Source organism: Monocercomonoides exilis (genome assembly GCF_001643675.1).
Source record: "Monocercomonoides exilis strain PA203 chromosome Unknown scaffold5-2102611, whole genome shotgun sequence".
NCBI lineage: Eukaryota > Preaxostyla > Oxymonadida > Polymastigidae > Monocercomonoides > Monocercomonoides exilis.
The window spans coordinates 1166509-1191104 of record NW_027150550.1 but is presented as its reverse complement, the minus strand read 5'-3'; the positions used below and the strand labels follow the sequence as shown (position 1 = coordinate 1191104).

Genomic DNA, 24596 nt, shown 5'->3' with positions numbered 1-24596 from the left:
TTCAAATAATGTATATCCGATACACATTTCAACTTGAAAGGCCTCCTATGCTTCATTTTTATTGATTTGAAAACAAAATGGCTGAATCTTTTCGAATTAACACATTTGTTGAGTTTTGTTCTTGTTTTCATTCTCTTTTCACTATTTAAGAATCGGAAATCTTTCCTTGAACGTAAAAAATTTTCATTTCAAACATCAAAAAATAATAATTGATCCGAACTCAAAATATATTTTAATCTGAAAATCAACATTGTTTTGTGTTTCAGAGGAAGGGCAAGACCAATGCTTTTCGCGAGTATTAGTGTCTTTATAATTATTTCTGCTTTGCTATGCACAGGAGATACCGCTTGGAAAGGAGATGCATTCAAAAAGATCGATTTGCAGAAATATGGCATTGGAAGGCTCGAAAGCATCTGCGCAACAAACAAAAATGTGCCCTCCTCGCACAGTATGAATTCAATCAATGTGATGAAGTTTAATGAGCTGCAGGATTTGGATTCATCTGGCTGGTTGACAAATACAGAAAAAAACTCAAAACGATTGCTGGTGGATGCAGAAAGGGAATTTGATCATAACTCTGTTACAGATGCATTCAATGATGGCAAGAATGAGTGGAGCTGGATTTGCAGCAGGATGATGGTTCTGAACTCGTCATTGGTCGTTAAACGAATAAAAATTGACCAAAGATGCACGTCTGCCATTTTTGTGAGAAATGAATTGTCCACATTATCTGTAAGCGATTGCATCATAAGCGTGGTGACAGAGACGGAATTATCTCCTTTTGACTGTGGAGAAGGAACGATAAGAATGACGAATATTTCATTCCAAAGGACTTTTCGGAAGCAGGCATGGCCATCTCTTGTCTCAGCAAGTTCCTGCGCACAACCTTTGACGGGAAGTGTTCATGTTTCGTGCTGCACATTTTCATCGTTTTGTGCCTCGTTTGTGAATCCGTTCATTGGAGATGTGGATTTGTCATTTGCCTCAGCTTCTTTTTGCAGCTTCCACAACATTTCTGTTAAGAGCAGCAGCAAGCATCCACTGCAAAAGCATTCTTTGCAGGAAAGCAAAATGGAAGGCTGCATGGTCGCTGATTGTGTTTGCCCGTTTTATGGTGTTCTCATTTCTGGCTCTCGTGGATGTGGTTTTGGCTCCTGGAACACTTCTTTCATTCGTTCGAGAAACACCATTTCTCATCAGAACTTCACGAATGAAGCACAATCATTTTCAGATGGAGAAATCAAATTTGAAGATTGCACTTTTACAAAATGCAGTGCCTCTCATGGTGGAGCAATAGCTGTCAGCGAAAGTGCCAAGCTCACTGTTGACAGATGCACATTTTCCGAATGCATTGATACATACTATGATCAATATGGATATGGGGGTGCAATTTTTAGCAATGGAAGCGACTGCTTCATTGAAAATTCAATATTTAATTGTTGCAAAGGAACGGGAGATCAGTCTATCGGAGGAGCATTTGCTCATATTACTAATAAATTTTCTCTGATAATTGGCTGCATTTTTGAAAATTCTTCAGCAGCTTATGGAGGAAGTGTCGGATGGTATATTGGAGGAAGTGGATCAATTTACAACACTGTATTCAAAAGAAGCAGAGCATTAAAATGTTATGCTGGAACTGTATTTCTACAATATCCTAAAGTTGATTTTGTGTTGTCAAATTGTTATTTATTAAATGGAGATGCTCCACTGGGAGCAGGAGGATTTGATGTTTCCGATAATGATCACAACAAAAACGTCAAAATCCAATTTTGCTTGTTTGAGAACAATACAGTGAATAAATCGACACATGCAGCAGATATTTTTATTGGAAAGGGATTTAGCTTGGATAATAACACAGTTCAGATATTGCAAAGTTTTACACTTTCAACAGCTCCAAGAAAAGTTGTGCAATGCGTCGAATATGCAAGGATATGCGGAGATAGAGCTGTTGCACATGACTCATATCTGCCAACAGCTCAGCCAGAAATACACATCAGCAATTCTGGTAGAAATGTGGACACTTGTGGAGGAACAGGCTCGGAATGCCAAACGGTGGAATATGGAGTGACAAGATGGAATTCATATTTGGGGCAGAATGTTTTGATGTCTGGCGAAGAAATCGAAGAAGGCGTGATTGACATCGACTGGAGAAATATCATTCTCAGCGGAACAGAGAACAACTCAACTGCAATAAAGTGCAACGAAGCCTCGTCAAATGACTGCTTGATCTCCATCGGCAATGGTTCACTGAATGCAAAGAGGATTCAATTTGTTTGTGTGTTCAATCGAACTGCGATTGCAGTCAGCTCCTCAGGCTCAGTTCAGTTGGAGCTGTGCAGTTTCACCAAAAGCGACCAATCGACTCAGCCATCAACAAAATCCCTGATTCAGGTTGAAGAAGGCTCTTTAATGATGGAATTTGTGAATGTCACTGGATTTGGATTTTCGCAAGGCTGTGCAATTGCTTTGTCAGATTGCAAAACTATCTCTTTAGCCAATGCTTCATTCTGGGATGTTGAGAGCGAGCAGAATGGCGGATGCCTGAAAGCAGTGTGGAGCGAAGGGTTTGAGGATGGCTGCGGTGCTTCAATAAGCGGATGCACTTTTGAGCATTGTGTTGTTTCTGGTGATGGGAATGGAGGTGGGGCGCTGTTCCTGTCGCTGCCAAACACATGCTCAGCAACAGTTTCGGAATGCTCCTTCGAAGAATGCGAGGCGCCTTTCGATTCGCAGGTTGGATTCGGGGGAGGGATCTTTCTGAATCTTGAGCACTCGGATGCAGCATTTGCCATCACAGCTCCTTCTTTTTCGTCAGGAAAGCCAAACAAAGCGAAGCATGGAAACAACTTGTTTGTTCAATCTCCAGATCTAAGAGAATCGATCACGAACGAAACGCTTCCTTTTGCTTATGCACTGGGTCATAGCTGCTTTGATGATTTGTGCGGGTTCCATGGAAATGATCACGAGCATTCAATTCCGTTGGTTCTGTTTCTGGAGGAAGTTGGAAGCACAGTCCATGTGGGAAGCGAGGATGGAGCTGATACTGTGGTATGTGGGTTCTCGGATTATCCGTGCCAATCGGTTGACTATTGCATGGAAAGACTGGAAGAGGTGAGTGCAAAGGCAATAGCTATCGTAAAATCAGTAACATTCAAAAGCGAAATGAATCTGCACAGCGTGAGCTTGAAATCATCAGATGATTTGCGAGCTGGAGTAACCTGTTTCAAGTCGCTGAATGCTGTGAGTGGAAAAGTGATTGCAGCCACGGGGAATGTATCTGTTGAATTAATCCACTTTTTGCTACCATCTTCGTTCGATTCTGAGATAGAAACTTTGATGTTCTTGACTTCTGAGAGCAACCTGTCGCTGACAAAGTGTGCATTTGGGGTGCAAATGGGAGAGTCCAGCCAGATAAGTTATTGGCTGTTTCAGATGTGCGGAGGGATACTCAATATTGATGACTGCCAAATTGATTCAGGTTGCCTCTGCCAAGCACCTATTGCGGTGAGCGAGAATGGCGCTGCTGCTCCGACAGTTATCTCGCTGAAAGTGAATGGATTTATCCTTTGCGATTATCCTCTGATTCATGTGATACCATCATCACCATCCAAACTATTGAATGATGGTGCGACGAGTGACGAGGTTATCTCTCTTTCGCAATGCTCTTTTGAAGGGATAACAAATGGCAATGCAAACAGCGCAGTGTTGATTTCGTCCTTAATTTCGAGCCAGGTTGAGTGTTTGCATTGGAATGTCACGAATGCCAAAGGCGCTGAGAGCATGGAGGGAGGCGCGATGAAAGTTGTTGTTGAAGCACAAGGGCAATTTAGGATGGAAAACGCCACATTCACGAAATGCTGCGCTGAAAATGAAACAGGTGGAAAAGGAGGAGGGGTCTATTTCGACTGCTCGGCTTCCAATGCATTCTCCTTCCATCAGATAGCATTCGATCAGTGCTCTGCAAAGTACGGGAAAAACATGTTCTTTCTTTCGTCAGACCTGAATGTTTCCATCACAAAGCAGACATTGGCATTTGAAGTCAGCGAGACAGCGGGAGATAAAAATCTGTTTGTGGGGAACGACTCCACGAAGACAATCTTCGATCTTTGCCGATTTCTGATTGGATTTGCTTCTCAAGAAATCCATCTCAGCAAGAACAGCGGGTGGGATGTTCTGCGGTGTGGGAGTGCAGAAGAGCCGTGTGCAACAATGGAGTTTGGGCAGAACCATTTCCGTGCTTTGGAAGAGCCAGCGCAACCTCCCATGAACACTTTTCTGATAGTTGATGAAGCACAGGTGAACAGCGAGGTCGACATTTCAAACATCACTGTGACTTCAGTTGACGCCAAGTCTCGTCCTGCCCTGACTTTTGGAGCAGCCATCTCACCTCAGGCAGGAAAGGAAGAAGAAAGCGATTTTGTACTAACAAACAATGGGAAATGTTCCTTCATTAACATTGAGATCTGCTGCGGGGATGGATCTGAATGGAAGCAGACGAAGCTGATAAGCACAGCTGGCAGCGCTTTTGCAGCTCAAAGCTGCTCGTTTGCCAGCGCCTCTGAGGCAGCCATTCCTTATTGTGTTGTTGCCTGCTTGTCGGGAGCATGCGAAATATCATTCTGCTCGTTCCAATCTATTAAGTGCAAAAGTCACATTCTGATGGCATCGCATGATAGCAACATTGACTTGACGAATGTCTCGATGAGCAACATGGAACTGATGGGCAAAAGCGTTGTTGCAGTGTTGGCGCAGGCTGAGAGGAGAGGAGAGTCGCAGAGATTGAATGAAGGTGGCAGTCCAACAGTGCAACTGAAATGCTGCACGCTCCATTCGCTTCTCCAAAATGCACCATCTGAGCCCTCCATCATCAGCTGCACTGGCAGCGAGCCTTGCAGCGTGTCTGTGCAAAACACATCGATGAAGAACTGTGGAAGCAGCGAAAGCGAGAAAGGTGGAGGAATGATCATGAGCCTGAGCGAAGGAGGCTTTTTCGAGTGTCGTTTTTCGGCTGTCTCGGAGTGTTTCTGCTCAGAAAGTGGAAGAGGAGGCGCAATATTCCTGGATTGCTCATCAATCACAAGCGATGGTCCTTTGCCGTTTCTCTTGGAAAACACAACTTTCATGAACAACAAGGCGCTCGCAGGACGAGACCTGTATGTGAGATGCACAAATATCAAATCTCAAATCAGCATTGAGCTCTTCCAGCTCGACTTCAGACCTCCGTTTGTTCGGGATCTTGCGATGTGGGGATGCACAGCACAGAATTATTATGACGAGGAAGATTTGTTGGAGCTGATTGTTGTGTATCAGAGCGAGACAATATTTGCGTCTTCTTCAGCTGACAACGCCTCTGACACGCGCCAGTGTGGCGCAATCAGCGGTCCATGTTCTTCGTTGAATGTTGCGTTGTCACATATCATTCCCTCTGCTTACAGCAATTTGCTCATCGAAAAAAGCGCCCTGGTGTCTGGCGAAGCAAGTGCGCGTGATGTGACGATCAAGTCGCTGGAGCAGGAAAGCGACAAAGGGGTGCTCCACCTGAACTGCTGCATCGAGTGCAAGACGGGCAGTCTCACTGAGTGCTCGTCGAGAGTCAAAGTGGAGTTTCTGACGATTCTGTTTGGGAATGCTTTTTCTTCTTCTCACTCCAGCTTAATATCGCTTGCTGATGGCAACTTGTCAATTGCAGACACAATCTTTGCTCAAGAAGCTTCTGGTGGAAACTCTGGAATTGAACTGAATTGCTCGATTGTTGAAATGAGCGGTGGAAGATTGACGATGTCTGACTGCACTTTTGCTGGCCTCTGTTTCAGTTCTTCATGCCTGGCAGCAAGTTGTGGGCAATGTTTCTCGTGTGCATTTCTGAATTTCACAGATGTTATTTCTGGAGTGCTGATGGATTTCCACGATCTGGCAAAGCTGTCCATGCAGCAGGTGCATGCATCCAATTGCAGCGCTCAGCGATCAGGCCTCATTCTTCGCAACTGCAAAGACTGCCAGCTTCAGAACATTCAGATGAGAGGCACTCGGAGCGGATCAAACATGATTGTGCTTTCCTCAGATGGTTCGGGAGGGCATTCAAACATCCAGGGCATTCATTTGGAATTCGATGATACTCGCGTTTCAAGTGAATCGTTGGTTTCTGTCGAATGTAAAGATTCAGATGTTGAGATGAATTTCTTGGCTATTTCAAACGCAGTGCTTGGGGATGGGTGCGCAGTGAGCGTGACATCGAATGCTTCGGCATTCCATTTGAAGCAGCCTTCATTCCAAAACATAACCCGAGATTCGCTGGGCCCGTGCTGCTTGGCTGCTTCGTCTTCGTCTTCGTCTTCGTCTTTGTTGCTGGAATTGGAGAACTGCTCGAACAAAAAGTGTGCTTCGCCATCTGAAAAAGGGAGCATTGCAGCGTTGGCAGATTTGGCAGATGCTTGCATGTCTTCGTGTGTGTTCGACGGAGCAACAAGCGCACCAGAGTTGAGAGCGAACGATGAGCGATCAGAAGGGTTGTGCCAGTGGAGCAGATCGATGGTTGATCTTCAGAATTGCACAGGAAGGATAATGGACACGAGCATTGCCAACTCATCGAAAGGAGGGCTGTCTGTGTCAGGTGGAAGCTTTTCTGTGCAATTTGGATTGTTTGCCAACAACAGCCCGAGTGCAGCAGGCTATCCATCCATGAGGAACAACATCGTCTGTTCAGACCATGCGCTGCTGAACATTCAGAGTCTGAAAGGCGGAGATGGCTTAAAAGAGAACTCATCACTTTGGGTTTTGAACTTGGGATGTAATCTTTCTGGAATTGCTTCAGAAAGAGCCTCTCCATTCTTCATTCCGCAACTGGCTTCAGTGAAGTCTCATCAGCAAGGCAGTAACCTTGCGATTGATCTTGCTGGCTCCTTGCTCCTGCCCTGTGGCTTGTCCCTCCAAGTTGATTCCTTCGATGGCTCGGTTCACAATCTGCAGGTGTATCCGCTGCAAGCAGAAGAGTTTGCAAGTGAAACAGAGATTCACACAGCCATTCCAGCCTCAATTGTTACAACTGCGTCTGAGGCAACAGAAGTGTCTGTGAAAATCTTATTTGGAAGGTCTGAATCTCCAGCCTCAACTGATTCATTCATTCTGAAGAACAGAAGTGAACCTAAGGCAAATGGAGATGAAAGAATTGTTGAAGGAGGAAAAGAAGGAAAATCGTCATGGGCGTTGATTGTGATTATTTTATTGGTTGTAATATTGTTAATTGTTTTGATTGTGTCAATTGTTCTGGCTGTTCGATGGAGAAAGTCGGAGAGAAGAACAGAAGAATTGGAGGAAATTGTGAACGATACAGTGAAGAAGGATCCGAAACTGATTGAGATGGTTACAATGGAGATGTCACCAGAGGCGCAGTGGAGAAGAGCGGAGAAAGAGGCAGAAAAGAAAAACGAAGAAAGGATGAAGAAAAGAATAAATGGAAAGGAGATGGTTCATTCAGAGTCTGAAGAGTACCTTCTATCTGAGAGTGGCTCCACTGAATATATATTGGGCAGAGACTCTGATAAGATTCCTGAATGGGCATTAGAGAAGGTTGAAGAAGACGAGATTCGAAAGAGATCACCATCACCGTCCATCTCATCCACTTCAACAACAGATTCAGATTCCACTTTTATCCGACCAGAGAGCATGTGTCCGACCACCTCATCGATGTCGAATCTGGTGGATGCAATGGCCTGCTCATCACCACATGAAAAGCTGATTGTGGATCTGAGGGATTCGCTGTTTATGCTGCTTCATGGGAGGAATGAGAAGAAAGAGATGGCGATTGGCTCATTGAAGGAGAGGGAGCAGACTGCTGCCCAAATCTTGTTCTGGGTGGCTAATCTTGCTCTCCACTCGTTTGATGAAATGCAAAATCCTCTTCAGTCACTTGCCAATCTGAGTCCTCACATAGTTTTGTTCTCCGAACACATGGTGATTTGTATTGTGATGCACTCTGACTTATTGTCAGATGATGATTCAGACTCGTCATCCATTTCATCGTCAACTGTTGTCACATCTGCCAGTGATGATAATGATGATAGAAACTCTCTGCCTTCTTCGGCTTTTGAGGATGATGATTATTACAAAAAAGAGTGCATGCGGTGGAAGGCACCAGAGCTGCAGATGAACAAGAAGATGGGAGCAACAAAAGAATCAGTGTCATTTTCGATCGGGATGATGCTGTGGGAGTGTCTGACCCTTCAAATCCCATTTGGAGAATACGAGGCAGAGGTGGCTGGGCAGAAGATTGTGAATGGGGAGAGGCCGAGTGTGGATGGTGTGATGGAGTCGGATCTTGCAGAAGCAGTGGAGGGGTGCTGGGCAGGGGAAAGCGAAGCCAGACCGAGTGTTGTTGAGCTGAAGAGGATGTTCATTCAGCACTTCCCGAAAGAGGCAGTGGTTATTACGATGTCAGATGCGATCGACTTTGCAACGTGAAGCAGTGGAGTGGGATGGGAGGTGGCTGCCTGGAAAGAGAATGTGGGTGATGGGAAGAAGAGTTTGTTGGGGAACTGCGAATTGGGGAAATGAAAATTGAAATTAAAGAGTTGTCCTGGCTGAAGGAGTTTGTGTGGGAAATCGATAAAATGAATTTGTCTGTATTAGAAAATGTATTGTGCGTGGTTTGAGTATCGCCAATACTTGTAATTCAAATGTTTGTATCTTTATATTGACTTTTTTTTATTCATTCATACATTTGCATTTCATCTTTTCTGTTATTGCAAATCAATTATAATGAGTCAAATATTCTTCTGTGTATTCAACTTTATAGTTTTATGTTAATTGTGCTTTTGAGCGCATTCAAAGCTTTTTTGTTTCGTTCATTGTTGTTTTACCAGATTTTTCTTTTCAGTTATAAATATCAGCTACTGTTTGAAACACCACTTCGTGAGAATTGCCTCTGGCTATATCTTTTTTGTTCTGTTTTTCCATCCATATGTGTAATTCCAGAATGTTGAATTTTTTCATTTGTGCACGATATCTCTGATATGCTTTATAATCATAATTTTTCAAACACCATTGATTTTTAATCATTAAAATTTGTTTCTTCTGAGTTTGTGATTTTTTGTTGTTATAAATATAAGTTTTTGAAAGGGGAAAATTGAATAAAAACATCATCAGTCTTTTAAAGATTTGCTTATTTTGAAAAATGCTTGAACAAAAAAATTGCTTGTCAAAAATGAAAAAAAGATAATTATCTTTGAAAGCGTATTTTTTGACGTTTGTTCATCATCAGAACAGACAAGAACTGAAGCAACCAATTTTTCTTATCATTTGAAAAAAATAACATTAGGGACAGTACTGTCAGTCCGAAATAAAAAGTTGAGCATTCCATTTTTACTAATTTTTATTGACACATTAAACCTTGCTTTTGTGCTTGGGACTTGGAAAAATGGAATTCATACAGATTATTGTTGTAAGAACAAAATGGATTAAAAAAAAGATGTTGCACAATCCACACACAACCTTGAAGAATATCTGGGTGGTCCTATTTTTCTTCCAGTCATTCATTCAGTTGAGTTTCGACTTTCACAAATCAATAAAATTGAAGGAATATTTGATGGAAAAAGAAAAAGAAGAAAGACAAAGAAAAATAGAAGAGCTGAGAAATGAAAAAGTGAAGAAAAGAAAATGAGAAGTAAAACTTTTTCACACCAGCTTCATTTGATGAAAGAAAAAAAATGGCATAGGTGTATTTAAGGTACATTCCCAATACTTGGTTATTTTTTAAAACGTTGTGATAAATACAAAGCATATTTAATAATAAAACATTTGTATGGACTGGAATTTTGAGATTCATTTTGATCCTTGAGAAAAATCAATTTTTAAAAATCACCCATAAAAATGAGTATTTTTTCAAAAAATAAATAAAACAAGATAATTATGAAATGTAAAGTGGATGAAAGGTCATTATTTATTATATTGTCCTATTTTAATAATAAAAACATGAGAAATAAAACATAAAAAAAATAAATAAAAAAATATAATCAATATGATCAATCCTACAATTAAAATATTAATATCCAAAAAATAAGAATTTGTTTTTTCTCATCGTGCAATGAACACCCGTAAATGACTATCAAAGAAATATAAAGTATGTATTTTGTAATAAAGTGTGTAATGAATAATTACTAATATAACTTTTTATCGTTGATTTTTATAAATAATTCATTGTTATCGTTGGAAATGGATTATTTGTGATGTTTGGTCAATTTTGTTTCATGTGTATTGTAATATGTGCATATCTTATTAATATTAAAATGAAAAAATGGCTCAATTTATTCGTTTATAGAACTTTATGCAATTGTTTTTTTAATTTTTTTAATCATTTCGTTATATGTTCATTTCATTTTTCAAAAGTCATGAAAATAAATGTTCTCATTCTATTAATGTTATATAATACACGATGATTATTACATGCTTGTTTTTGAAGGTGTAATAAAAATTAAATTTCTTTATAATTAAAATCAATCAGCAAAACTATTATTTAAACAACAAGAAAAAGAAAAACCAATATTTGTCATAAAGTTATTCAATAAATGAGTTGCCAAAACGATCAATTGCTGTCAGCATAAGAATTTGATAAAATTCCTACAACAATTGAATTACTTCACACAAAGAAAGTGATTCATCCGTGACGTTTCCCCACATCTTTTCCATCACCTCAATCAGCTTCTCTCCTTCAATTCCTTCTGTCAGCGGTCGCACTCCATCTCTCATCATCTCCTGTGCTTCTTCTTCATCACACTCGCTCAATGGCACTTCTCCAGTTGTCATTTCATGGAGAATCAGTCCAAGTGTAAAAACAACTGTTTTTTCCATATCCTCTTCTCCAGCTTCAGGTGCCATCCATCGTTTCATCTCTTCCTTCTGCTTGCCATCCTCTAATTCCTCTGACAAAACGTAGATTTCATTATTTCCTTCCTCAACAAAGATTGAATATGGGCATAATTGTTTCCCCATCATTTCTTCCCTTTCGTCTCCAACTGAAATCAAATGCTCAAACAGCTCTGCAACTGCCATAACCACCTCCTTCCCATCAACAACATCCATTGCTCTTGTTCCCAGTGTGAAATTCCCTTGCACTGAATGAATCGCTGAATACAATATTTTCAAGTCATTTTAATTTATCTCTCGAAATGGCTTCTTTGCTGATATCACATTGAATGAATGTGATTGTGAAGCTCCAGAAGCAGAAGCGTTCTCAGAAAATGGCAATGGAGATTCCAAATCTGGAATATTATTTTCATTCAGAATTACATCATCATCTTCCTCATCATTGTTGTTATCGCCATCGTCATTGCTTGTTGTTGGCTGTTCTAATGTGCTTTCTTCATCCTCGATCAATAACGGAATCTGACTCGTCATCCGTTCCAGCAAAGTCGATGACATCTCACTCATCTCAAAGCTTTCCACTCTCTCTTCACTTCTCCTCTCTTTCTTTCCCATTACCTGCTCATTTAACAATCTCTCTTTCTAAACTTTCATTTCAACTTCTTACAGTTTCCTTCGCAAAAGAACAACTGCCACAACAAACAAACAAACAAAAATTAATAAAACAATAACGTTCATTATAAAGTCAATAACACCCCATCCAATTTTGTTGTTTCTGATATTATTTCATCATCTTTTGTATTTTTTTCACTTGCATTCTTCAGAATGAATGAAGTTGTTGATGAAAAAGATTTTGCATTTCCAAACAAAATATGCACACTCACTTCGATTTCATTTCCACAATTGCTGATGAGATCTTTTGCAACACTTCCTTCAATTTCTCTTTCGGATAAAAACCCATTTGAGTCAAAATCGTGCTTTTCAATCTCTTTCTCTTCTCCCTTCCTCTTCACAACTGAGAATGACAGATTGCATGGAACAAGAAGCATCCCTTTGAATATCAGCTTCATTCTATCTGTCTCTTCCTTTGCTTCCACGCTCTCCAGAACTGGAATAAAGAATGATGAATCCCTCTCAGAGACAATCCCTTCAAAACTGCACCCATTGTTCAACATCCAAAGAGATGAATTTGGCAAAACTCCATCTCCTCCTTTCAAACTCATCACATTCAATGTTCCTGAATCTGAACAGATGATATTTCTTCTCAATGATGGATATCCTTCAATTGAGGAATTATTGTTTTCAAATAACCCCATTTCAATTATCACATTTCCTCCACTCACAGTTATTCCTCCATCGGGTGAACTCAAAATAGTTGTGTCTTTCATCATCACAGAACTCTTCGAAAAATCAACAACTGAACCATTCCATCTGCAAATCCCATCATCTCTTTCTCCCATTTCATTTCCTTCCTTTGAACTCCCATCAAAAACGCAACTGTCCATTTTCATATCTGCGCAATCCTCCAGTTTCATCAATTTCCCTTTTGTAGTCTTTGAGCTGACTTCACCTATTGTGCAATTTGATTAATGTTCTGCCCTTATAAAATAAAATGTTTGAATCTAATTATTTCACTGATCAAAGATAGCCTGTTGAAGGAATCAATAAAACTATCTTCTTTAACATTTTCTCAGTGACTGCAGAATTTCAAATAAAAAAATGCGAAATGTTATCTCAAATTTTCTTCGCAGCCAAATATGCTTCTCCCTTCTCCTCTGAAATGAAACAGCAAAAGCGTTGGCTATTATTTCATTTTCAACGTTCAACAATGATTCATCTGAAATATTTCGAAATTCAACTTGTAAAGTCTGAACACATAATTAAATAAATTTAATTTAGAAAAAATGATTCATACACTTTGTCGGTGCGTCTTTTTTCATGATCATCATGGCATAACATTGATAACCTCCAACTGCACAAAAACAATCAGCTTTAAAATCATAATCAAATATAATAAAGAATTGAATGAAATGTTAATAATCACTCAGTGCACACTTTTATAAAACTTCTATCCATTTGATTTATCTTATGTTCGCAAGCTGAGGTTCAATTTACGACAAAAGAAACTAATTTCTTATTTTTTGGATATTAATATTTTAATTGTGGGATTGATCATATTGATTATATTTTTTTATTTATTTTTTTTATGTTTTATTTCTCATGTTTTTATTATTAAAATAGGACAATATAATAAATAATGACCTTTCATCCACTTTACATTTCATAATTATCTTGTTTTATTTATTTTTTGAAAAAATACTCATTTTTATGGGTGATTTTTAAAAATTGATTTTTCTCAAGGATCAAAATGAATCTCAAAATTCCAGTCCATACAAATGTTTTATTATTAAATATGCTTTGTATTTATCACAACGTTTTAAAAAATAACCAAGTATTGGGAATGTACCTTAAATACACCTATGCCAAAAAAATACCAGAATAATATAGGATTCATGGCTAGCAGAAAACGGAATATTGTTATACAAAACAATGCACATTAACTCCAATTACAACATCGAAATATTTAGTAAAGCTTCGAATCGGAATCGATATTTCTTTACCACTTGACCAAAAAGAAAATAAAGGTGAACAATGAAATCTGCAACATAATTTTGAGAGAAAAATTTAAACTTATCCTCTGACATATGTGAGACAAATTGAAAAAGAATTATCTCTGACTGTGTTTTAAAAAGGAAAAATATCTGTTCACCTAATATTTTCTGAATCCAATTATGATCAAATATAATTTTCTTTATTTTCTTTTAAAAGAATAACAATAAGGCTTTCTGTGTTAAATTCAGAAGAAAATGAATAATTACGAATCAATTTTGTGAATCAGTTTTTTCACTATAAAAAGGATAGAACGAGAATATTTCACATGGACAAAACTTCATGGAATATCAATTGCATCAGAAGATATGACTGAACCAAAAAGAGACAAAAGCAACCTAAACCACTTCCTCCAATTACTCAGTCTTTGACAGCAATAACGTCAATATCACACGATGGGATGAGCTACGCTGAGCTGATTCGAGGGTCTGTCAATCATGATATTTTCTAATCATATTTGAAAAGGTTTCAAATGACTATTAAGAATAAAGATTCATCCGTTGTTGTGATGGATAATACTTCGAGTCACCATGTTCATACGAATGAAACTATTTGAGAAGCTGGGCATTTTGCTTTACACAACGCAGCATATTCACCGGAACGAAATCCTATCGATAACATCTTTAGCATATGGAAGGAAAAGGCTAAAGAAACTTCGCTCACATAGGAAGGAGAAGATCATTCAATTGCTTCTTCATTGAAGGCATCAAAAGAAATATCACCACATGTTATGAGAAGATCAATAATGCACGTAGAAAACGAAGTCTAGCCTCGAGTTCTTGAAAAAAGTGGATTTGTGAACAGACATTTTTGTTTTTTTATTCAAAAAGAATATATTCGTTTATTTTTCAATTTCACAATTTTTTAACAGAAAGCCAAGAAGCATATATTAATCAGTTTGTTTTTGAATTTAAAAAAAAAATTTGTTCATTAAAATGGTCAAAATATTTTGCTTCTGGTATTTTCATTGAAAAATTATGCACTTTTTATTAACTTTTTAAGATCAAAAAACACAATAAAATTGGGTCAATTTTTTGACATTCGTGAAATATTGGGAAACTTTATGTTTTGATTTCAACGATGCCTATTAATGGATATGGAAATCAAATTTATTTTGAAATCAGAGAAAGTGAATTTAAGATATGATTAAAGCAACTTTTTAGTGCTTTGCGCAAAAAAAGCTTGAAAGTCTTGATTTTCACCCAAATGAAGAAATTTTTGATTAAAAAATCTCGCAAAATATTTATATTGGTAATTCTTTTTGAAAAGTCGCAAATGTTTAATATTCGAATAAATCAAAATTTTCATATTTTGCTCAATTTTATGTTAACATATACCAGACTTCGCTAATATAGTATCTATTTCTGGATAATGCTATTTCAAACATTCTTAAGAAGATTTGTTAGTGGAAACAGTCATTTGAGCAAAATATGAAAATTTTGATTTATTCGAATATTAAACATTTGCGACTTTTCAAAAAGAATTACTCATATTAATAATATTTCACTGATATGGTGGATGTCGTATTTTTAAAAAAATATATAAAGGCAGATGAAAATCCAATCAAAATACAATTCGTTATTTCTCGTTTATAATCAAAAGAATAATTAACCTTGCGAAGTTAAAACTTTTTAATTTGAGTTATGTGGTGAATAAAACATTGTGGAAATTGTTGATACTTCTTTTATAATTCGTAATATTTCTATTCAAAGAATAAAAATTGTATTTATTAAATAAAAAATTGTTTGAGAAATGATAAAATCTAAAAATAGAAAAATCACACAGAGAATTTATAATTCAAAAATACGGAGGTTGTAATATTTCTTTTGAAATTCTCCAATACAAATGTTTTTCCAATATAAATACAGTTCGTAACTTCTTATTATTCATTATCAGAGGAAATAATTGCTTAGAGATGTTTAACTTTCAAATTCGAATAATGAAGTGAACAAAACACTGAAAAAAATCGTGAGCACTTTTCTATCAATTCGTAATAACTATTTTCAAAGAATAAACATAATATTTACTCAATCAGAAAAAGTTTGAACATTTATTTTTGCTGAATCATTAACTAACAAAAACAACTTTCAAACCCAGCACTCAGAATCAATTCACTTCTCCAATGGCTTCATTCATTGACGATTCATCTTTTACAAAATTGAATCAAACTTTTTTGAAATTTTCATACAGAAATGAATTCAAACAAAATCAAACTTTATCATATCGCAAATAAAAATCATAAACCTATTTGATGTTAAAAAAAAGTGTATTCTGGAGAAATATGATTGATCTATCACCAAAAATTATCTAATGCGGTTCAGTTTTATTTAGCCCGGTTATTAAACATTTGCAACTTTTCAAATAGAAGGATCAAATATTGTTAAATGCAAAAAATAATAAAAAAAGAAGTGTTCAATAACAAAAAATAACCAAAAGCATTTAAAAACCAGGTTCAGTAATAAGAAGAATATTCAAAATAATTTGAACAAAAAGCTTGTTGAAATAAGAGCAAATCTTTGATCTTAAAATTAAAACAAAAAATACCAAATCGTTGCACAAAAAACCAAAATCAAAAAACATTCTCGAAAATTGAATATTCTAATGTTTTGAAGGTTTCCTATTATTTTTTTTTCCACTTGAAAGTGCTCGAGGATCCTGAAATTTTTGGACTCGATTTATTTTTTGGTTCCGATTAATTTGAGCCTCTTTTATTCGAAAAATTTTGAGCCTATGTAACTTTATTGACTTCAAACGAATCAGTGGTGTGACTTTCGACTCTTGTGCTTCATAATTCTCTATTTGTTTCTCTCATCAGAAAAATCTTAAAATGAAAAAATAGAACAAAAAAAATTTTTTTTCATTAGATATAAATGATGGAAAAAATAATCTCGAAAACATAATTGGTTACTGTTAAAGAAGTTCCGTTTATTATTTTTTCAATAAAGATAATTATTGTCATGTGTATCATTCGCTAAAAAATTCAAATCAAAAGCTCGCTCATCATATATGTTCTAAAAATTAACACATATTCTAGAAAATCTCCAATATTAAACCATGAATAGCTTTTTGAATAATAAATATGTTCAAATGAGTGATTCTTTTTTGTGTTCTCAGAATAATAATATCTCGAATAATGAAATAGGTCAAAAATAACACGAAATTTTAATGTTTGAAAGCAAACAATTTAATTTTGTTTTTTCTTTCGTTTCCATTTCATTCACAAGTGCGTGACATAATAGTATTATAAGCTTCTGATTTTCAACAAAATTTCAATGAGTCACAATTAAATTTATAGATTGAAACTATGAAATTTCTTTTTTGAAATTATCATCCAATTGCCTGCAGTTATCAGAAAAATGCAAATGATTTTTTAGAATTATATATGAAACAATTTTTTGAGAGAGTGAAGCTTTTGTTCTTTTGTAATTATTCATTCGTTTTTCGATCTCAGATATAATAAATAATATTTTTCTATTCGTTGATCGTTTTTCATATTTCTTGGAAGGAATAGAAAATAATTTGTGCACTATCATAAAATATAATTCAGGTTTTATGAAATGGAAGTCGAATTAATATTGAAAAAGTTAACAATCGAAGAAAAGGCTTGCTTATGCAGCGGAGCGGATAATTGGAATACAAAATCGATTATTCATGCTGGAATTCCTCCTCTCCGAATGTCAGATGGACCGCATGGAGTGCGCTTTGAAAATCCCGATCCAGAACTCAGAACTAAAGAGCCAACGTTGCCATCAACCTGCTTTCCAACAGCATCATCTCTTGCGAGTACTTGGGATCTTGAAATAGTATCGAAAGTTGGAGAGGCGATTGGAGAAGAATGCAACGCATATAACATAGGAATGATTCTTGGACCAGCAATAAATATCAAGAGATCTCCTCTTGGTGGAAGAAACTTTGAGTATTATTCAGAAGATCCACTTTTAGCAGGAAGCATTGCTTCGAGTTTTATCAATGGATGTCAGTCAGTTGGGATTGCTTCATGCTTAAAACACTTTGCTGTAAATAATCAAGAAACATACAGACTTAATATCAGTGCAGCAGCTGATGACAGAGCACTTCATGATATTTATTTTCGGCCTTTTGAGATTGCAGTGAAGAACGCAAGACCTGCTTCAATAATGTGTAGTTACAATCGTATAAATGGTACACTTAGCAGCGAAAACAAGTTTTTGCTATCGGAAGTACTTAGGCAAAAGTTTGGATTTGATGGATGTGTGGTTTCTGATTGGGGAGCAGTTGTAGATCGAGTTAAAGGTATAAGATCAGGGCTGGATCTTGAAATGCCTTCATCTAATGGAATAAGAGACAAATCAATAGTTGATGCAGTCAAATCTGGAGCCCTTGATGAAAAGGATCTTGACAGCGCATGTGCAAATGTTCTAAAGCTTGTAAAGAAATTCAGCCACTCTTCTGTGAAAGATGCAATTGACCAAGAAAAAATAGCGAAATGCAACTGGAAGGCACATCACAACCTTGCCATCGAAGCAGCCATCCAAGGAACGGTGCTGATGAAGAATGATCGCAGCATGCTTCCACTCTCAACCTTCATTGACTTCCCTGGAGCTGAGGAAGACTCAGACAGCAAAAATGAGCCTGCTCCTGATTTGATTGCTGTGGGAGAATTTGCCCATGATCACCCGCGTTTCCAGGGCTGCGGCAGTTCAATTGTACGCCCACGTGAGAAGCAGACGTTTGTGGAGGCTTTGGAGAAAAGAGGCGCTGCTTTTGAGTATTGCCGCGGGTACTGCGGAAGCTGTGCAGGCACCAAAGAAGGGATTGAGTATGAGAGTGAGCTGGCGAAGAGAAGAGAAGAAGTGCTAGATATTCTCAAAACGAAGCAAGAAAAGCATAAAAGTGTTGATCTTGTGTTTTTTGCGGGAATGGACGAGGCTGATGAGTCTGAGGGATTTGACAGGGAGAATTTAGATTTGCCTGCTTCCCAAAATGAATTGATTGCAGAAATCATTCAGATTAAAAAAGCATGGAAAGATTTGAATTGTAGCTCGAAATCATCATCATCATCATCATCATCATCTTCTTCTTCTTCTTCTTCTTCTTCTTCTTCTTCAACTGAAGGCAGTTCATCTTACTTAAAGCTTCGCATATGTGTTGTTTTGTGTGTGGGATCGCCTGTTCTTCTGCCGTGGCTGCGCGACGTGGACTCTGTGGTGTGCTGTCATTTGGCGGGAGAAGGCTACGGCGAAGCACTCGCTCGCATGTTGTTCATCCACAAAAGAGAGCAGGCTGAATGGGTGCCTGCTGCACCTGCTGCGTCTAATGCGTCTTCTGCGCCTGTTGCGTCTGCCCCATTCGTCGTCACTTCTCCTGCGGGGCGGCTGAGCGAAACATGGCCGCTTTCTGTGGATTCGACGCCAACCTACCGCGTATTTCCGATGGGGCCGCAGGAGGTCACATACAGCGAGTCGTTCTATGTGGGCTATCGGTATTACGACTCGCTGGTGGCAGGCGACGACGACGAGAACTTTGACTTTGCCTGCAGTGTAGAAGAGGCGATGAAGAAGGAGCCTTTGGAAGGAAACGTGCTGTTTCCGTTTGGGTTCGGGCTGACTTACAGTAGCGTTGTCTATGAAGACATGAAGGTTACTGTTGCTGGTCCTGTTCATGAATCTAATTTGACTTCGATGTGCTCTTCTCTTTCTTCTTCGTCTTCATCGTCGTCGTCATCATCATCCTCTACTACTTCTCCTTCTTCTCCTTCTTCTTCGACTGCAACATCAACTTATCCCACAATCATCGTTAGTTTTTCTATTAGGAACACAGGCAAATACGCAGTGGATGAAGTGGCGCAGCTGTATGTGTCGCACAAGCACTCCTCGACCATCCCGCAGCCGTTCCACGAACTGAAAGCATTTACAAAAGTGAAGCAGCTCCAGCCAGGCGAGAAAAGAGCTGTGCAGCTTGCAGTCAGCGCAGAGGAGCTGTGCTACTACCACCCGCTGCTGAAGAGACGCCTCTTGGAAAGTGGCGAGTACATCTTCAAAGTCGGCGGGAGCTCCCGCTGTTTGCCACTCCGCGACTGCATCTGCTTCACCACAGCACACAAGAACACATCCAGAAGGGTGTGGAAGTTTAGCTTCAAAGACGGAAAAGATGGCAAAGAGGGCAAAGAGGGCAAAGGAAAGGGAGAAGAAAAAGGAGAAGAGAAAGAAGAGGAGGATTCGTCGTTGCTGGCTGTTGCAGAATATCCACCGGTTGCCAATGCGATGGTGCTTGATCCGTGTGGCTGCTACGGGAGGATAACGTCGAATGATTGGAAGCAGCCTCTCTTTTCTGCCCTTCTGATGATGGACGATGTGTCAAAAAGGATTATCGGCAATAAGAAAGTAGAACCAGGCGAGTTTACTATTCACACGTCGCTTGGTGAAGTGAAAGAAACAGAAGAAGGGAAAAAGCTATTTGAAAAGGTTGTAAACTCGATGAGCGAAGAGATCATGCTCGCACCAACAAAAGAAGCTAATTATAAAATAATGGGGAAATGGGCTGAAATGACACCATTGCGTTCTTTAATGATGTACGGAGGTGTTCCAGATCTCGAGGCATTGAATCAAATCGTTGATCTCTGTAATAAGGGATAAGTTATTTTTCTACATGTTTGATTACATTTTTGAGGAGTTTTTTGAATAATTTTATTGATTTTTATAAATCTGGATGATTACATAATGCTAGTTTATATAAAATTGTATCGGATTTTACATATGTGAAATTGAACAAGGATTTAATTGCAAAGAATATTTATTTCACAAATGTAGATCTTTCGATAATTTCTGATTGTAGTTGTGAGGATGGCAATTGATCTATTGTTGATTTTACTATTGTCTATTTACTCAACACATGATCTAATTTATTCGAGATCCATGCAGAAAACGAATCTGGGCTTTAAGGGAACGTTTTCTCTTGTTTCAGGAAAAGGTCCATATCCACCTGATCCAAAAGAAATAGATTTTGAAATAATTAACGTAACAGAAAATTGCGTTCGTGTGCAATTTTACGATCCACAAAAAGAATATGTAAGTATTCCTGGTGTTCTACAAGATTCAGAAACTCAAAAATCAATAAAAAATGCGCAATATGATTTTGAATTTCCAGAAAATGGAGGGATAATGATAAAAAGAAAAGATTCGGGAGAGATTATTTTTGATACGCATTCCCTCCGAAGGGAACATCCTTTGGTCTTTGAAGATCAATTTTTATCATTAACAACTACAATCGGAAATGATCCTGTAATTTATGGACTTGGGCAAAGGCGTTCTAGATTTGCTTTGAAATATCCATTTAATTATACAATTAATTCTGCTGATAGAGGAACTCCAGCTGACGATCAAAATCTTTATGGATATCATCCATTCCACATTGAAGTTCGCCCAGATGGAAAGTCTCATGGCATTTTTTTCTTCAACAGTGCACCTATGCAAGTTGAATTACAAAACGGTTGGATGACGTATCGAGCAATGGCAGGTGAAAGATTGGATTTTTTTATTTTCCTGGGACCAACGATGAAAGATGTTATAAAACAATACACAGATTTGATCGGAAAGCCTGCTCTTGTGCCTCAGTGGGCAACAGGAATCCACCAATGTGCTTGGGGCTACAAGAATCTAAGTGTGGTGAAAGAAGTTGTTAAAGATTACGAAAAGAACGGATTTCCTCTGGATGTTATGTGGGCGGATATTGATTATATGGATGAAAAGAAATTGTTCACAACAGATCCAGAGAAATATCCTAGAGAAGAATTTGTTGAATTTATCAAAGACATAAAAAAAAATCGAGGAATTCATTACGTTGCAATTATTGATCCAGGCGTTAAAGTGGAGGAAGGCTACAGGCCATATGATGATCTTATCAAAAGCAAAGGATACATTCTCAATCGAACAAACAAACCTTTTATTGGTAAAGTTTGGCCTGGCAGAACAATTTTTCCAGATTTCACTTCAAAGCAAGGCGAGGCATACTGGATCCAATGGATAGAAAGGTTTGTCCGGGAGCTGTCATTGGATGGCCTGTGGACCGATATGAATGAAATTTCTAATTTTTGCAAGGGAGAATGCGAAAAGGACGAAGAAGAAACGAAGTATGCTTGGATTCCTGATGTTCTGAATGTACAGGCACCTCCTCCAGATGCGTTGACGGAAATGGGTCCTTATTATTTAACTCACAATCTATACGCTCATTATGAAAACTTGCATACTTCAAAGTCTCTCCAAAATGTTTATCCAGGCAAACGCCCGTTTATATTATCGCGTGCCTCTTATGCTGGTAGCGGGAAAACGAATTTTATCTGGCTTGGCGATAACGAGGCAAACTCTTCCGATCTTTATGATTCTATAAGCGGGATTCTTTCATCAGGGTTGTTTGGATTGCCGTTTGTTGGGTGCGATGTTGCAGGGTTTTACAAAAATGCAGATAGCCGGCTTTTCACTCGCTGGGTTTCGACTGCAACTTTTTTATATCCCTTTTTCAGAAATCACAGGGCATGGGGCACGCGTCCTCAAGAATTTTACCGTTTTGGTGAGCCATTTTCATCGTACAATCTCAAATTTTTGAGAGAAAGACAAAAAATTCAGAGCTACTGGTATACTTTGATGCATCAGTCTCATGACGAAGGGATTCCAATGGTCCGTCCGCTTGCAATGGAATTCCCAGAAGATGTGAATTGCAGGAAGATAGACAAGCAAGCGATGCTTGGCGATGCGCTTCTAATTTCTCCTGTTCTGGATGAAAAAAACGATTTCGTATCTGATTGCTATTTTCCTCATAGCAGGTGGTATGATTACTGGACCGGAAGGGAGGCTAAAGAATTAGAGGTGAATGACGCAAACGAAAATAGAGAGGACCGTCCGCCTTTTGAAGGAATAAACCTAACAGTGAGTTCAGAAGGAGTTTCTAATGTCACAATAAAAGCAAACATAAGCACAATACCAGTGCACATTCGAGGAGGGTATATTTTCACAAAGCAGAACCACACAGACTCAACTCTCATGAATATGAGGAACAGTCCACTGACTGTAGTGGTTGCATTAGGATATGATGGAAGAGCAAAAGGATCAGTAACCGTTGATGATGGAGACTCGATGGACGATAAAGGGGATTGTGCAAAGACAGTTGTTGATTTTGAAATGCTTTCTGAGCATAAAAAAAATGTTCGAATATTCAGAGCATCTACGCGATCACTTGGATATTTTACAAATCAGGTTGTAGATGAAATTCGTATATTGGGATTAGATGTGCAGACGACAGCTATTCTTTTTTCTGACATGCGATCATCAACTTTTCATTATGATTCTTCTAATAATGTCCTTGTTATTCGTAGGAAAAGCGTTAAATCGCATAATGAATGGAAACTGACCCAAGAATTCAACCTGTATATTTTGAGTGGAGAAATTGCATCCTTTGTTGGGGTGGGAAGGGATTATTTAACAATCATTATCGCATTTGTCTTCTTTTGTAGTATATTGGGGCTTTGGTGGCGAACTTTTGGGAAGAAGTCATTTGCGAAAAGAGGATTGAATGAAGAGTGAATATCATACATGTAAACATTTATATGAAAAGTAATTACAAAGCTATTTAAGGATTTCGGCATTTGTAAATTTTTATTTGAAAAAGATGAACAATTTAAATACAATTTTACTTGACCACATCGTTATTCAAGTGAATATTACAACTGAAATTGTGGAAAACATTCTCACATCTTTCATGCTTTTAAAGCATATGAATTGTCTATGTATCTGTGCCCAGATCGTAGTATCAATCACTTTACAATTTTATTTTCCTTGATATGGAGATAACTCTTAGTTTAATTTTTTTGTATTCACGTATTTTAATGAGAAGTTATCCCTTTTATTTATTTCATTATTTATTTCTGAAAACACTATTTAACACATTCAAATAATCCATTTTTTCAAGATGTATCAAATCGCATAGAAAAAAAAATCCAACAAACACATTTGCAAAATCTGAACATAGGGTAATAACTATTGAAATCATTTTTTTTATACAAAAAACATCGGTTTGAATATGGGTTTTGAATATTCATAAATGCACACAAAACATTTCCATCACTTTTTTATGACGCTTCTTCTGATTTTTCTAATCTATCTTTGGCTTGGCAAGTCACAACTTTTAGTAACATTCAGAAACTCGTTTTTTTTCGGATTTTTTGTGATAGAATGATTTAATATCAAATAATAAAACATGCTAGGGGTGAATTTTCCATATTTAGAATACTTTTTTTTCAATGAAAAAAATCAAATTTACGAAAATATTATGGTTATGATCAAACTAATTTCTAATAATTAAATTAAAAATCAACTTTTTTAAAGAATTATTTTAATAAATTTTATATAATTCTTAGCTTTCTTTTTTTATTATATAAAAAGAAAATTACAAAAATTCTCAATTCATTTTTATATTTATTATTTTCACCTTTCATCTTGCGTTAACGTTGAAACACACGTTTTTGATGTGTGAAAAAGTGTTTTTTGATTGAAACCCTAACCCTATTTATAAAAAAAATGAATAAAAATAAAATGCAAACCTTAAAACCTAATATTTCGATTCGAAGGAAAACCCTAAAGCAGAACGAAACCCGAGAAGTTCATTTTCACTTCATTTTATTACTAAAAACTTTACAAAACATTCAAATATGAACTTCAAACTTCTTTAATTCACTTCATTTGAATCGAAAGATTTTTTCTAACAAATAATTTTGTACCAAAATATGAAATTTCCAAAAATCGTTCAGTTTTCAAAATAAAATTTTTGTAATTTTTTTGATCATAACCATAATATTTTCGAAAATTTGATTTTTTTCATTGAAAAAAAAGTATTCTAAATATGGAAAATTCACCCCTAGCATGTTTTATTATTTGATATTAAATCATTCTATCACAAAAAATCCGAAAAAAAACGAGTTTCTGAATGTTACTTAAAGTTGTGATTAACCCACTTCTTTCAAAACTTTTCATGCTCGTGAACAGTTTATATTCATTTATTGTTACGAATTTTTGGTAAGAAACTTCATTCATTGATAATTTTCC

The 24596-nt window shown here is 37.2% G+C and overlaps 4 protein-coding genes across 4 annotated transcripts; 3 read left to right on the top strand and 1 right to left on the bottom strand.

The window, feature by feature from the left end:
• Positions 1 to 450: 450 nt before the first annotated feature.
• Positions 451 to 8457, top strand: MONOS_12933 (uncharacterized protein; the record flags this gene model as incomplete). The annotated part of the gene is made up of 1 exon (XM_067865596.1): positions 451 to 8457. The coding sequence occupies one exon, from the start codon at positions 451 to 453 to the stop codon at positions 8455 to 8457; it is 8007 nt and encodes a 2668-aa protein (XP_067734318.1).
• A 2154-nt stretch (positions 8458 to 10611) lies between these two features.
• MONOS_12932 (uncharacterized protein) lies at positions 10612 to 12389 on the bottom strand (the record flags this gene model as incomplete). Its single annotated transcript, XM_067865595.1, has 2 exons — positions 10612 to 11117; positions 11735 to 12389. 2 exons carry the CDS (start codon positions 12387 to 12389, stop codon positions 10612 to 10614), a joined length of 1161 nt encoding a protein of 386 aa, XP_067734317.1.
• Positions 12390 to 17081: 4692 nt separating this feature from the next.
• Positions 17082 to 20138, top strand: MONOS_16013 (beta-glucosidase; the record flags this gene model as incomplete). Its single annotated transcript, XM_067868922.1, has 1 exon — positions 17082 to 20138. The coding sequence occupies one exon, from the start codon at positions 17082 to 17084 to the stop codon at positions 20136 to 20138; it is 3057 nt and encodes a 1018-aa protein (XP_067734316.1).
• Positions 20139 to 20304: 166 nt separating this feature from the next.
• Positions 20305 to 23512, top strand: MONOS_16014 (alpha-glucosidase). Its single transcript, XM_067868923.1, has one exon. It carries the CDS (start codon positions 20346 to 20348, stop codon positions 23076 to 23078), a length of 2733 nt encoding a protein of 910 aa, XP_067734315.1. The 5' UTR covers positions 20305 to 20345; the 3' UTR covers positions 23079 to 23512.
• The last annotated feature ends 1084 nt before the right edge of the window (positions 23513 to 24596 follow it).

Excerpts from the sequence above, each read along its gene's own strand:
- MONOS_16014 (XM_067868923.1), top strand. The coding sequence starts at position 20,346 with ATGGCAATTGATCTATTGTTGATTTTACTATTGTCTATTTACTCAACA.